Source organism: Hoplias malabaricus, chromosome 11, assembly GCF_029633855.1.
Source record: "Hoplias malabaricus isolate fHopMal1 chromosome 11, fHopMal1.hap1, whole genome shotgun sequence".
Taxonomy (NCBI): Eukaryota; Metazoa; Chordata; class Actinopteri; order Characiformes; family Erythrinidae; genus Hoplias; species Hoplias malabaricus.
The window spans coordinates 5494112-5508221 of record NC_089810.1 but is presented as its reverse complement, the minus strand read 5'-3'; the positions used below and the strand labels follow the sequence as shown (position 1 = coordinate 5508221).

The 14110-nt window shown below is 45.6% G+C and overlaps 2 protein-coding genes across 3 annotated transcripts in view; both read right to left on the bottom strand.

Annotated features, from left to right (window-relative positions):
• Positions 1-1184, bottom strand: part of bcar1 (BCAR1 scaffold protein, Cas family member) — a 129271-nt gene extending 128087 nt beyond the window's left edge. The window contains exon 1 of the mRNA XM_066685000.1: positions 616-1184. Coding sequence (XP_066541097.1) covers positions 616-627 — 12 coding nt within the window. The 5' untranslated portion in view covers positions 628-1184. The remainder of the gene's footprint in view (positions 1-615) is intronic.
• Positions 1185-11499: 10315 nt separating this feature from the next.
• cfdp1 (craniofacial development protein 1) overlaps positions 11500-14110 on the bottom strand; it is a 50350-nt gene continuing 47739 nt past the window's right edge. For both annotated transcript variants that reach the window (XM_066684164.1, XM_066684163.1), the window contains one exon: positions 11500-13046. In XM_066684164.1, coding sequence (XP_066540261.1) covers positions 12956-13046 — 91 coding nt within the window. In that variant the 3' untranslated portion in view covers positions 11500-12955. The remainder of the gene's footprint in view (positions 13047-14110) is intronic.

Sequence of the window (14110 nt, the reverse complement as noted above, 5' to 3'; positions counted from 1 at the left end):
GAGTGGATCAGACACAGCAGTGCTGCTGGAGTTTTTAAACCCCTCAGCGTCTGGACCGAGAACAGTCCGCCGACCGAAAACATCCAGCCGACAGCGTCCTGTGTCACTGATGAAGGACTAGAGGACGAGCGACACACACTGTGCAGCGACAGATGAGCTACTGTCTCTGACTCTACATCTACAAGGTGGACCAACGAGGGAGGAGTGTCTCACAGAGTGGACAGAGAGTGGACACAGGGTTTAAAAACTCCAGCAGCACTGCTGTGTCTGATCCACTCTACACCAGCACAACACACACTAACACACCACCACCACGTCAGTGTCACTGCAGCGCTGAGAATGATCCACCACCACATCACACCTGCTCTGTGGGGGTCCTGAACGCACAGATGGACAACAGAGTCCACATGGAGCTGATAAAAGGGACAATGAGTGTAGAAGCAAGGAGGGGTGACGGTGTGTAATGTGACTGGTACAGTAGTAGTCTACAGTAACACAGCGCCTATCAGCGGCGTGTCTCTCAGCTCATACCGAAGCTGCTGCACTAACGCCGGGGTCTGTGAGTTTGAGCAAGCGTTGTAACTTAGTAAGCTCGTGTATTTAAGGGGTTCTTACCGGTACAGACATGCTGCGGTCCTCCTCTGTCCACTGGAGCTGACCCTGAAGACTGTAACCGACCCGCTGCTCTTCAAATACACAGGAAAACACACCACACCACGGTCTTCTTCGGCTCTCTCAGCGCCTCCGTCTACTCCATGATGTCGACGCTGCTCTCGCTCTCGTTGATGTGAAATATCGGGACTATTTTCCGAGGCTCGAGCCGGCGCTGTCCTCTCATCAGCCGCGGAGGAGCTTTCACAGCGCTCAGAGCTTTGAATATATTTACGTCCTCCGAACACTAATCACCACCACACACACACACACACACACAACGACCACCAGCACACACACAGGCTACTGTGTTTCTGACCGGCGAGCTCAGTGGCGACTCCACACACACACACTTTCCTCACTGGGTCTGTACTGCGGCTGTGTGGAGCAGTTACAACTCTCTCTCTCTCTCTCTCTCTCTCTCTCTCTCTCTATGATGGAATCATCAACTTCTTTTTAAAGGGACAGTCTCTCGCTAAATGAGGTGGTGTTTCTGTTGAGGGAAAGTGTTTCTAACCGCTTCTGGCGGTTGAGGGTGAGTCAGGGGCGGATGGATACACATACTGGTCACTCGCTGGAGGAAGCAGTGTATGAACAAACCAAATGTGAAGGCGACGTTGTGCTTATGAAGAACATGCGAGAAACACGATGATAACATACGCCAGCGTTAGAAGTTAACATGTGTTCACAGAGTGTGGGGGGGCACCAGGGATTTTGGGCCCCATGAATATCACAAGAGCCCCACTTCTCAAGTTAAGGGCCCAGAGGATCATCTTAACTGTCCCTCCTCCAGGGCCCTTGGACACTAGTGAGGTATTCAAGACCGTTAGTGTCATCAAAGTCAAGACTGGGACCAGGACACGTCGGGCCAGAAGCAAGGCTACGACGGGGACACATCCAGTCTGAGTCAAAGCTGAGACAACACACCTCAACCCAGAGTCAAGACTGAGACGGGGACACGTCGAGTCGGAGTCAAAGCTGAGACAACACACCTCAACCCAGAGTCAAGACTGAGACAGGGACACATCGAGTCGGAGTCAAAGCTGAGACAACACACCTCAACCCAGAGTCAAGACTGAGACGGGGACACGTCGAGTCTGAGTCAAAGCTGAGACAACACACCTCAACCCAGAGTCAAGACTGAGACGGGGACACGTCGAGTCGGAGTCCTGATATGAGACGAGTCCGAATTAAGCCAGAGAACTGGACGCATCATGTCATTGAACTTATTTGCATCTGATTGTACATTTATTATATATGAGTTATTATAATATAATACGACACTAAAATATATTTACAATATTAAACAGTATTCATTCTAAGATATCACCAATCAGTTCTTTGGGATGAGGCGGAGTGGCCTTTGTATTGTGTCTTGTGCCCATCTTGGGTCACTGTGTGTGAGGAGTGTGGTGAGTTCTCCCTGTGTCTGTGTGGGTTTCCTCCAGTTTACACAGCCCTAACACACACTGGTAGGTGGAATGGCTGTGTTAATCTGTCCACACGTGAGTGAGAGATGCTTTGCAATGGTTCTGTGTAGGACCTGGACTTACCGCAATCCTCATCAGGATGAAGTGGTTACCGGTGATGAATGAATGAATAGGGAGCATATGAGATGTTTTAAAACCCTTTAAATGAGGCATCTGGCCGTGAGAAATGGCCCCAGAACTGGGCTTTTCTTGGTTTCAGACGCCTGCTGTGGCCATCAACAGGGAAAATAAAGCCCTGTGAATGGCATGAGGTCACTCTGATGGCTTGTAGTTGTCAACATGTGAGCACTCAGTTTAATGAACCCCTCAGTGTTGCTATGCTAGCTTGACAGGACGAGCGTTATAATGTTGTCCAACACAAGATCAGGCCGAGGTGAACACTGTTCAGCAGTGGGACTCACCACATCTGAGCTGAGACATCGTTATTTATCTCACAACAGACAGTTTCAGTCTTCGTTTCAGGAGAGCGTTTCATGACCTCGGTTAACTAGATAACTCAATCCAAAGGACTGTCTAATGTCTTGTAATGCTCCCACCATTGGAGGGACTCGTTTATACATTAACTGGGACTTAGTGACAATAAACCATTATATCTTTTCTGATACGGAATCCTTGAGTGTTAGTCGATACTGACCTAATGATTTTACCTGACACTAAAGAATTAAAGGCTAAGCACCACTTAATGGACCTCCATGAATATTCCACATTATTGTAGTTACTGACAGATATAAGTATGAATTAAAATGAAAATAGCAGCTTTATTTGCTTTAAAACTGACAATTTTATTAAATTGACGGAAAAACCCGAGCTCTCTACGGAAATTCTCGAACGCGACCGTGACGTCACTGGTGGACAACAGCCGAACAACGCCGCATAACACCGTTATGACTGACTGTTATGACAGTATCTAACTAAATAACCAACATTATTCATGACAATAGCCTAGCAATAAGCTAAACTCAAATGTAGAGGTACCGTTATTCTTGTAAATGTGATCGAAGTCGAACTCGAATTCATCCGACACTATAAACCTCCGTAATGCAGCTACGTAGCCGAGTATAATCTGAGCACAGAGTTTAGCGAGTCAAGCTAACGCTAACTAACACCAACTAAAACAGGCGAAGTGAGTGTCCTTACCCTGTTTACCTCCATGTTACAGAGGCTCTTCAACACCTTTCGTTGGTGTCCTTACATGCCCATATTGTTGGAAAAGCGCCAGTGAAATGAGCTACAGATAACGGAGTGAGCGGAGGGTCCTTTCCAAAGTGCCCGTTTAAAGTGGACAGATTTAGTCCATTTTCTGGATATTTTGAGATCTTTGGGTCATTTGTTCACAGATGTCCCACTGTACATTGAATGATTGCAGCCAAAAACAACACACCTTTTCCTCATTCTGCATTAAATTAAGTGCAGCTTCTAGAGTTGTTGTCCACCATCTATGTCACAGGCAAGACGCCTATTAGAGTTTCCCAACACCATGGGGGGGGACCAACGGTCTTTTAAACCTTATTCCTTCAATTAGTAAGAAATAACATGTTTTCTGACTCTCAATAAACACAAGTTAGGAACTCAACCACTGTATTTATTTGTTTGACACTTTCATAGAGCTGCTGCTTAGCCTTTAAAGGCAACGTCAACAATTCTAGAGGACTATTGTCCTCACAGCAAAACAAACCCCACCCCCACCCCCACCCCCCTCGTTTGGTTTCCTTCAGATGTTCTGCATCTTTTAAGGTGGAATGTTAGGTTTGAGGAAAAAACAACAACAGTTGTTTGTAAGTTTTCACTGTTTGAATTACCACAGAAACACAGTTAACAATCTTCCAAATTTGGAGTCATTTCCACCTTAATTTAATTGCAACATCATATTACCCACCTATGGAGCAGAGTACCATCCTCATCTTTTTTCATGCTTTTCAAAGTTCAGCTGTCTTTCCACTGTCCAAATGCCTCCAGATCCTGTTTCTCAGCCGTAACACAGACAGCGCCGCACACACAGAAATCCTGAACCATTTGGGGCGGAGACTTTCAGTTTGTTTCCCATTTACCAAGCCAGAGCTGTGTAAAAACACTGGAACTTTTTAAGTAAATAATCATCTCCGATTCCACCGTCTGTGATTGTCCCCAATCGCCCACAATGCCCCCAGCCATAGGAGGGTGGAGATGAACACGTGCTTCTTTTCAAATTGCCACTATATCAACAATTTACCATATCGGAGAACGTAAACTGCCCAGATCTATCACACCAGCTGGGGAGCTTGCACCATGGGCTCTAGGACTCCTGGCCTCATGCAGCTGAGGCATCCCCTGGATCTGAATTAGACCCTCAGTCCGCTGAACCTCTCTGGACCCTGTGAGCTGTTTTTAAGTACAGAGCTTTAGATGAGCATTGAAATGTAGCAGAAAGTACCTAAGAGTTTCCACTAGTCCAGAAGAAGAAATACACAGCTAACAATATCATATCATTCTGTGTGTGTGTGTGTGTGTGCTGTTTCAAGACAGATTTGTTACAAGATTAGATCAGATTCATTCTTCACACTGAAACCTGTTATGACCAGAGCTGTGAATATAATTCAGAACAAGTGTTTTGTAAGGACCAGTGTTTTTGGGCTGTCCCTGTGAAACATGTCCTGCTCTTAACGCACCATATTTCAGAACAACATCGGAGAATAAAGGATCTTCGCGTCTCTTGCAGGAGGTAGAACAGGACACTGAGGTTTCTGCTCGACCGTGTGTGGCACTCTCTGACAGTAGCAGCCTTGAAAACTGCAAATGTCTTTTAATTCCGCCGTCACCCCGGATGCAGAAGGACAAGGATTCGATCTAGACCTCCCGATATGTGTACAACATCTTTCTTACTTGCTGCAGTCTGCCTGTTGTTCAGAGTGTGTCTGGAAAAGAGAGACAGCTCTGAGGAGAGTGAGATTAGTTTGGCCTGTCAATGCTTAGGGTGTTGAACAAGGTCTGGCAAGGCTCCTGCCACAGAAACGCCTTCCTCAGCTCATTAAAAATACAGCAGAGGCTCTGCACAGGCCGCTTGGGTTAGAACAGTGGAGAAACCCCAGGAGCTGGACTGCTGTGGAGAACATGGCGCTTTACCTTTACCTACAAGAAAGTACATTGAGGTTGAGAAGATGTTTTCTGAAACACTGACTGTATGGTCAGACAGAGCATGAATCACCGTCCCATTGCAGGAGAATCCCTGTGTGTTGGGACCCTGGAGGTTAGACCACCATTTTAAAGTTCGTAGGCAGATATTCTAGCTCAGTAACTTTTGAGAATGACCATCCCATTAAATACACATTAATTCGTTTTCAGGAACCCACCTTCTGAGAGTTGCAGTGGTTTCTGGAGCCTACACCGTATCACTGGCACAAGGCAAGAACAAATCCTGAACAGAGTGCATCTCCATCACACACACACCTAGTAATTCACACACTCAAACCTGTGGGTAGTTTGTAGAGTAGAGTGTGTTTCCTGAGTGAATAAGCTGCCAGTGCCATAGCTGCGCATTTCTGCTTCCAAACTGCAGCGTTCCAAACACAGGGATTCAGACAGAGCAGGGTCCATACCTCACACACCTAAGGAACCATGCCTGTCAACATGTGAGACGTGGCTTTGGATCTGCAGGCAAGCAGCAGAAGTGTGGCTGGAGATAGAGGCGGGGACTAATTGCATATTCATACATCTCTGTAGTGAACGAGGGTGAGGTTTTAGCTCTATATCTGAGACACTATTGAGGCATTAGGGGTGTTTTATCTTGGAAAGAACATCTACATCTGTAACCCTGAACCGAGAGGAGGTTTTAGGGGTTAAACATGGTCAGCCATGCCGTGGTCTTCCATTTGTCTGACAGCTCTCGTGTGTGTTAGTGATACTGCTATGACAAACCGGTCTCGTTAAAACTTTACACACCATTGTTTTTCTTGTGAAATTCCCAATAAGTTTGATGTGTCACATGACCCTCTTCCCATTGAAAAAAACAAAAGTTGGATCCAAAATGGCGACTTCAAAATGGCCACCATGGTCACCGCCCATCTTGAAAAGTTTCCCCCCTCCCATATACTATCCATCCATTATCTGTAACCAATTTATCCAATTTAGGGTCGCGGGGGGTCCAGAGCCTACCTGGAATCATTGGGCGCAAGCGGGAATACACCCTGGAGGGGGAGCCAGTCCTTCACAGGGCAACACAGACACACACACATTCACTCACACCTACGGACACTTTGGAGTCGCCAATCCACCTGCAACGTGTGTTTTTGAACTGTGGGAGGAAACCGGAGCACCCGGAGGAAACCCACGTGGACACAGTGAGAACACAGCAACTCCTCACAGACAGTCACCCGGAGCTGGAATCGAACCCACAACCTCCAGGCCCCTGGAGCTGTGTGACTGCGACACTACCTGCTGCGCCACCGTGCCGCCCTCCCATATACTAATGTGCCACAAACAGGAAGTTAATATCACCAACCATTCCTATTTTATTAAGGTGTATCCGTATAAACGGCCCACCCATTAGACCGGGTTGGCTATGAACACACGAGCGCTAGAGGCCGAAGCAGCACAGCAGCTTATTGTGTTTGTCATTAGTTCCTATTAGCACTAAATGATGGCTTGGCTTTGTTTTGTCTGTAGATCAGTGGCTAGGACTGGATTGGTTGACAGCACAGGGATTTCCAATATATCGCATAATAACCAAAAATACCTGTAACATTATAGATTTCAACACATAAGTGTGTGTAGTGCATCTTTAAACGAGAGAAGCCATTTTGTTGTTACCCCCCACACTAGGGGCCAGAGCGCTAATGGACGACGGAAATGCCTTTTCTCCAGCGTGAGCTGCAAGGGTTAGTGGCATTTGGAACATTTTTACGCTGCTGTTATTTTCATCTCTATTTACTGCGATTATTTATAATTATCTTCTCAACTGTGGCGTCTATTTGTGAAGGCCCTGACCTCGTCTGAAGTCCTGTTCTTGGTGATGGACAGTTCCACATGCCTGGAGTTGAAATTGGTGCCAAATATACTTCAGGCATTCCAGCCGTCTACCTCAGGCTCCATATGGCTGCTTTACAGGGAGATAGAGAGAAGCCCTGGGTTTAGATGATTCAGACGTGCGCTGTTCCCTCGTGAACAACCTGCAGGAAACACTCACAGCCGAATGTAGATAAACTACAAGATATAACCGTGTGGCTGTAACACATTTCATTCATGGGGCAACGATGCACGTGTTTATCTGGTGTAAACTGAACAGTTGACTTTGTTCGGTGTGGAACACTGCAGGGAGCCGTGTCCGTGTCCCTGGATTTCACTGGGCTGGCACTATTGATTTCTGCCTGCTCCGTCAAACTCGCCGAACACATGGCGCATGCAAAGGAGGAGGAATCTTGTGTTACACGCCCAATAGAGACTGTGCCTCATGTTCATTTATGTTCTTTCACAAAAGATATCACCCCCCTCCTGTTTCTTCAGCTCCAACAACAGACTAGAACTAAAAAAAAAAAAGGGGAAGCCGAAAGAAATGAGAAAAAGGGAAGGAAATGGAATGTCTGAGCCACACAAATCATATTTAAAAAATGTGTGTCAAAGAGAAATGAAGACTGAAACAAATACCCCCCGAGACAAAAGCAGCTGAGACAGACACAGTGACAGAGAGAATTAGTGAGAGACAGTGAGTGAATGAGAGAGAGAGAGAGAGAGAGAGAGAGAACAACAGAAATTGTGAGGGAAGAAAAGAGGAGAATGGGGGAGAAATAGTGAGAAAACAGAAATAGACTGAATTGGGGAAGGAGTGAGAGAGACATAGAGATAGAGATTGAAAGAAAGAGACAGACAGTGACAGAGAATAAGTGAGAGACAGTGAGAGAGAGAGAGAAAAAGAGAAAACAACAAAAATTGTGAGGGAAGAAAAGAGGAGAATGGATGAGAAGTAGTGAGAAAACAGAAAAAGACTGATTTGGGGAGGGAGAGAGACAGAGAGAGAGATAGAAAGAGACAGAGAGAGAACTATAGAAAGTATGAGGGAAGAAAAGAAGAGAATGAATGAGAAATAGTGAGAATACAGAAAAAAGACTGAAAGAGAGAGACAGTGAGAATTACTGAGAGACATTGAGAGAGAGACAGAGATAGATAGAAAAAAAGAGACAGTGAGAGAGAATTAGTGAGAGAGAGAGAGAGAAAACAGAAAACAACCAAAAGTGTGAGGGAAGAGGAGAATGGATGAGAAATAATGAGAAAACAGAAAAAGGCTGATTTGGGGAGGGAGAGAGATAGAGATAGAGAGAGAACTTTAGAAACTGTGAGGGAAGAAAAGAAGAGAATGAATGAGAAATAGTGAGAATACAGAAAAAAGACTGAAATGGGGAGAGAGAGAGAGAGAGAGAAAAGGAGAGAGCGAGCAAGAGAGTGAGCTTGAACAATGATGACCTGGCTCCTGAGACAGAGGGAGCTGATGAATAACGATGAGCAGGACCACCTCTCCTGAATGTCTCTCTTGGTAGTGTGGGTGTTACAAAGATGTATATGTGAGAGATATTCCTTTGTGTGTGTGTGTGTGTGTGTGTGAGAGAGAGAACATCTACGGCTGTGTGTGTCGTTTTTCCCCAGCGGGGGAGTCCATTCTGAGCAGCGGCTGGGGGTCCTGCTGAGCACAGCCGGGAGGACAGTGATGTAGTGGAGGAATAAAGTCTGTTGTACACTCCTCTCCACTCTACACACACACCTGCTGTACGATCACAGGAACAGCCTGCGTACACACACAGACACAGACACACACACGCCTCCTGCATTTGAAGAAGAGGAAGAGGAAACCGTTAGTCTGTAATTGCATAAATGAGAAAATGAAGAGTTGAAAGCTCCTCCGACTGCAAATGGAAGTAAACAAGCGCAGCAGCCACATGCCCTGCACCGCGGAGGCAGAGGGAGGGGCTGGAGCTTTATAAACAACAATGTTCTCCAAGTGAAAGGAGGAACACAGCACTGATACACATCCCTGATAGGAAATGACACTATGGGAAACCTAAATAAAGCTCACAGGCTTGGGGGACTGTGGGAGGGGTGTCTCTCTGAGCATTTCAGCTTCTCAAATCCTGTTCAGGCTTTGCCCACACTGCAGGAATCGGACTGGTTCCTTAAAGCTAATTTTTTAGGGTGTCCACACTCAGTGCCCTTTCCACTGCAGGTTTCCACATCAACGGTGTGCCATTCCACGTTGGTCCTGAACCCTGTTATTGTAATCATTTCTTTTTTCCTTTGGTGTGCCTGAGAAAACTGCTGTAATATGAAGAGAGTATATTCCTCAGCTCTCAACACGGTTGATCCATATCATCAGACAGTGTCATTAGCCCTCAAATACTCCAATATTTTTTGCTGTCTCACAGCATTTAATAACTTATAAGCCCACTGTCTTCTTAAGTGTAAAGGAACTTGTGTTTCATAATGAAGAGCAAAGAGACATTATGACCTGTTAGCCATTTTAGCATTTACATCATAGAATCTAATTGAAAACTCTTAGCACAGGGCAGCACGGTGGTGCAGCTGTCAGGTGTTGCAGTCACACAGCTCCTGGGACCTGGAGGTTGCGGGTTCGATTCCCACTCCGGGTGACTCTCTGTGAAGAGTGTGGTGTGTTCTCTCTGTGTCTGCGTGGTTTTCCTCCGGGTGACTGTCTGTGAGGAGTGTGGTGTGTTCTCTCTGTGTCTGCGTGGGTTTCCTCCGGGTGACTGTCTGTGAGGAGTGTGGTGTGTTCTCCCTGTGTCTGCGTGGGTTTCCTCCGGGGGACTGTCTGTGAGGAGTGTGGTGTGTTCTCTCTGTGTCTGCATGGGTTCCCTGCGGGTGACTGTCTGTGAGGAGTGTGGTGTGTTCTCCCTGTGTCTGTGTGGGTTTCCTCCCACAGTCCAAAAATACACATTGGTAGGTGGATTGGCAACTCAAAAGTGACAGTATGTGTGTGTGTGTGTTGCCCTGTGAAGGATTAGCGCCCCCTCCAGGGTGTAGTCCCGCCTTGCGCCCAATGATTCCAGGTAGGCTCTGGACCCACCACGACCCTGAACTGGATAAGGGTTACAGGTAGTGGATGAAAGGATGGAACTCTTAGCACATAAGTCTTCTGCTGTTGTGACAGAATGTGAGTTATTCATACACAGATCCTATATAAGCTTCAGTAATTGTATTATTTCACTCAATACATTTACCAGCCACGTATTGTTTTGTCTCATTGTGTTCACCTTGTTGGCATGATAATTAATCACATTGTTTGATAGGTCAAGTGGCCATGTAAAATTGCCCACAGATGCGAACGTGAAAGTGACTGAGTGTGTGTTCCCCACCCACCTCTGAAAATATATGATTGATGATGTCTCCAAGCAACAGAGAATAATCAAGGCTGAATCTCAAATGTCTCTCTACACACAATGTATTGCACAGTATAGGTCATAAATTAACAGCATCTGCAGTCACAGTGCACTGTATGTTCTTCAGCTGTAAACTTCATATCTCCCTGTCAAACTAGCCCACTCTCTGGGCGTAGTAGCATTAGTATTTTATTATCTCTGAAGTGCACTATTTATGGGGTATGGTGCTATATGGGACAGAGCCTGAAGCTCGATACTGAATGAAACACTTGGGCGAAACAGGGCTCTGTTTACAAACGTGAGGCAAATAAATGGGTCTGGGTTCCTCACATATATTTCTTTAATTTTAAAACCTAAATGTGAATAAATTGTTAAAAATATATATATTAAAACTATTTAAACATCCCGGTTTTTATTCGTGTGTTTACGACTAATGACTAAGTCCTCAAAATGACGGCTACTAGAAACAATGACGGCACGAAGCGCAAGGACATCCAGATATGGATTTCAAACCTGATAAATCCTCAGCATTTCCATTAGCTCAAACAACTAGGTCATCTGAGGAACCGGTCTGAAACAGGACACACAAGTATGTTGTTCCCACACAGAGCGAAGTGTGGTTTCAGAGTCAAAACATACTCTAAAGAGACTCCAGTCTGAGGAGTCGGTTTAAGGAGTTGGTTACATCCTGAGGCCACAGCCTCTCCAAAACTACAATTAGATGCCACCTCCACACCAAACCAACTATGTGGAAGAACTATGCAGAAGAAAGGCTCTGCTGCCATCAGAGCACAAAATAAGTTGCTAGGGTTCTCTAAAATATCACCCTTGGTATCTTTTCCTCAGACTGTTGTGCAGGGATGTTGAGCCCTTGAGGTGTTGAGTCGGCAAAGGGTAATTTAGGGGTGGTCCTTCTGTGTACGCCAGTCTGGGCCTAAGGTCCCCAAGCATGACATCAACCACCTCTCCCCGCAGGCCAGAGTCATTCATTAGCAGGCCAAAGCAATTAAAAGCAAGCCGTTCCGCATTTTAGAAAGAGAGACAAACCAAACAATTTGATTTATTTTGTGTCAAAGGGCAAGAAAAAGTTGTTTACAGCAAGAGAGGCATAATTACCATGCGATCAATCTCAATGGAGCAAACTCTCAAAGGAGAAACGACACAAATATAGGAACCGACGACTACACGCCCAATTGCTTCAACGCCGAGAACGCCCCTCAACGACAGGAGTCCGAGGAGCAGGTCACCATGGTGTTAGTCTTTTTGTGCTTGGAGTGAGAAAATGCATCCCAGTCCTCGACCCTTCAGCCCTATGCAGGTTTTAACACATCATGACCTGGTTAGTTTTAAAAGGCGTGTTAGAGCAGAGAACATGAAAGAATGAGTCATACAGAGTAACGAAGACTACAGCAGAGAACCACAGTTTTATCTATAACCATATTCCAATACAGACCTCTATCAAAACCTGTAGCTAAAGAGTTTAGCGCTTCCCTACTCAAACACACACGAGAGGTCAAGAGCCAAATCCTGAACCCCTCTGATCAAACAGGTACACAGTGTAGTTTCCATGTAGTCCATGTTGCTCTGCATAGTTTTGTTTTTACCCCCTCCCGCTTCCAGGGATCAGGTACTAGATTCAGCAGGTGGAAAAAACAAAAGAGCTAAGCCAAGCGGAGTAGGTTCCATGCAGAGATTAGATGTAGAGTCAGAGACAGTAGCTCATCTGTCGCTGCACAGTGTGTGTCGCTCGTCCTCTAGTCCTTCATCAGTGACACAGGACGCTGTCGGCTGGATGTTTTTGGTCGGTGGACTGTTCTCAGTCCAGACACTGAGGGGTTTAAAAACTCCAGCAGCACTTCTGTGTCTGATCCACTCTACACCAGCACAACACACACTAACACACCACCACCACATCAGCGCTGAGAATGGTCCACCTGCTCTGTGGGGGTCCTGATCACTGAACAAACATGCAAAGCAACAGATGGACTACAGTCTGTAATTGTAGAACTACAAAGTGCTGGTCAGTGGAGCTGATAATAATAACACAATATAGAAACAAGGAGGTCATTATTGTATGAATGAGCAGCGTATATCAATCCTAACCCACACTGATTCAGAGAAATGATCATCAGAGTTATACAATGACACACCATATTTTACTCTGATCTATCGGCTTTCTGCACTCGTCCCCTGAGTGTTACGTCCTCACCGAGTCCAGCTTATGGGTGAAAGCTGAGGGAAAGTTTCCACACAGGTCAGGTCAGAGGAAGTGGGCTTGGTCATGAGCGTCAGTCGTGTGAATCTCGTTTAGATTTTAATGATGAATGAGTGAGTTCTCATGGACTAAAACCAGAAGCAGGAACTGAGAGAGCTGCCCTTCACAGAGATGGTCAACAGAGTACGATCGTATAGAGAAATGTGTGTGTGTGTGTTATAGGATCCACCCTGTCCGTTCCTCAGTCATTGTTTCATGTTGCTCAGACGCACAGTCTTCTCCAGCTCAAACTGACGCTGGTCCACTCTCTCCAGAAAGTTCTTCCTCTCCACATACCTGCAGGATCAGAGAGAGAGAGAGAGAGATCACATCCACATTCAGTACAATATTAGCACATGCTGATTACACAGTACACACAAAGAACACGGGGAGGCGTTCCAGCTTAGGACTAGATGGTGTTCCGTGGTAATTCTTGATTTTAAAATAGTTTTCATGCTTTAATTTATCAATACTTTTTCATTACAGTAATCAGCATGCAAATAACTACTGGGAGTCCCTGTGGTGTCGACCAATCCTGAACGCTAACACTGAATTATAGCTCAATAATTACACATCTAAATATAAATCCCCGTAACTTTACTGGTCATCAAACTAAACCCTGACGACGCTTCGCAGAAAAAGGAAGGACGCAAGTTTTCGATGAAAGAAGCCAAAGTAACGCTAGACTTTGCCCCGATTCCAGAAAACTCATGAGTGGGTGACAGCTCTGACTGCATCTTTGAATCGCCGTATGACGCCAACACTCCCCAATCATCTGCTCAAACTGCATGAAAATAAACTGTGTCTGCAACTCAACCACCACTGTGTCTGCTGTTGATCTGCAGCTCTCCATTCTGTACAGTGTGTCACTCGGTGTGTATCAGAAATGTTGAGAAAGTGTATAGCATTTGCTTCAATCTGCACTGAAAACAGATGCATAGGAAACCGTGGCTGGGGAAGACCTAGAGAACACGGTTTGTCTTTTTCACAAAGAGAACTGGAGCTCTGCTGCCTTGTGACGACACTTTGCGTTTTCAAAATCACCTTGCTTTCTGTGTTGTTGTTGTGTATGCTGTGATGAAGACAGCCATTTTAGACTGTGACACCAACTAATCAGCCGGCTTTTAACATGCTCAAGAACAAGCCAAAGTTTCCTATTTGTCAGAACTCAGAATTGAAAAAAAAAAAAAAAAAACACTGCTGATTTGGAAGCTTCCCCCTCAAACTACAGGAGAGAAACTGAAACCAGGCCTGATCCTAGTCCACTGCAACCAAACTGGGCTTAAATATGGCAGTGTTTGCTGGTTTTAAACCAACAGGGAGCTATTGGGAGAGGTGAATGCACCTGTTTTTATAAACTA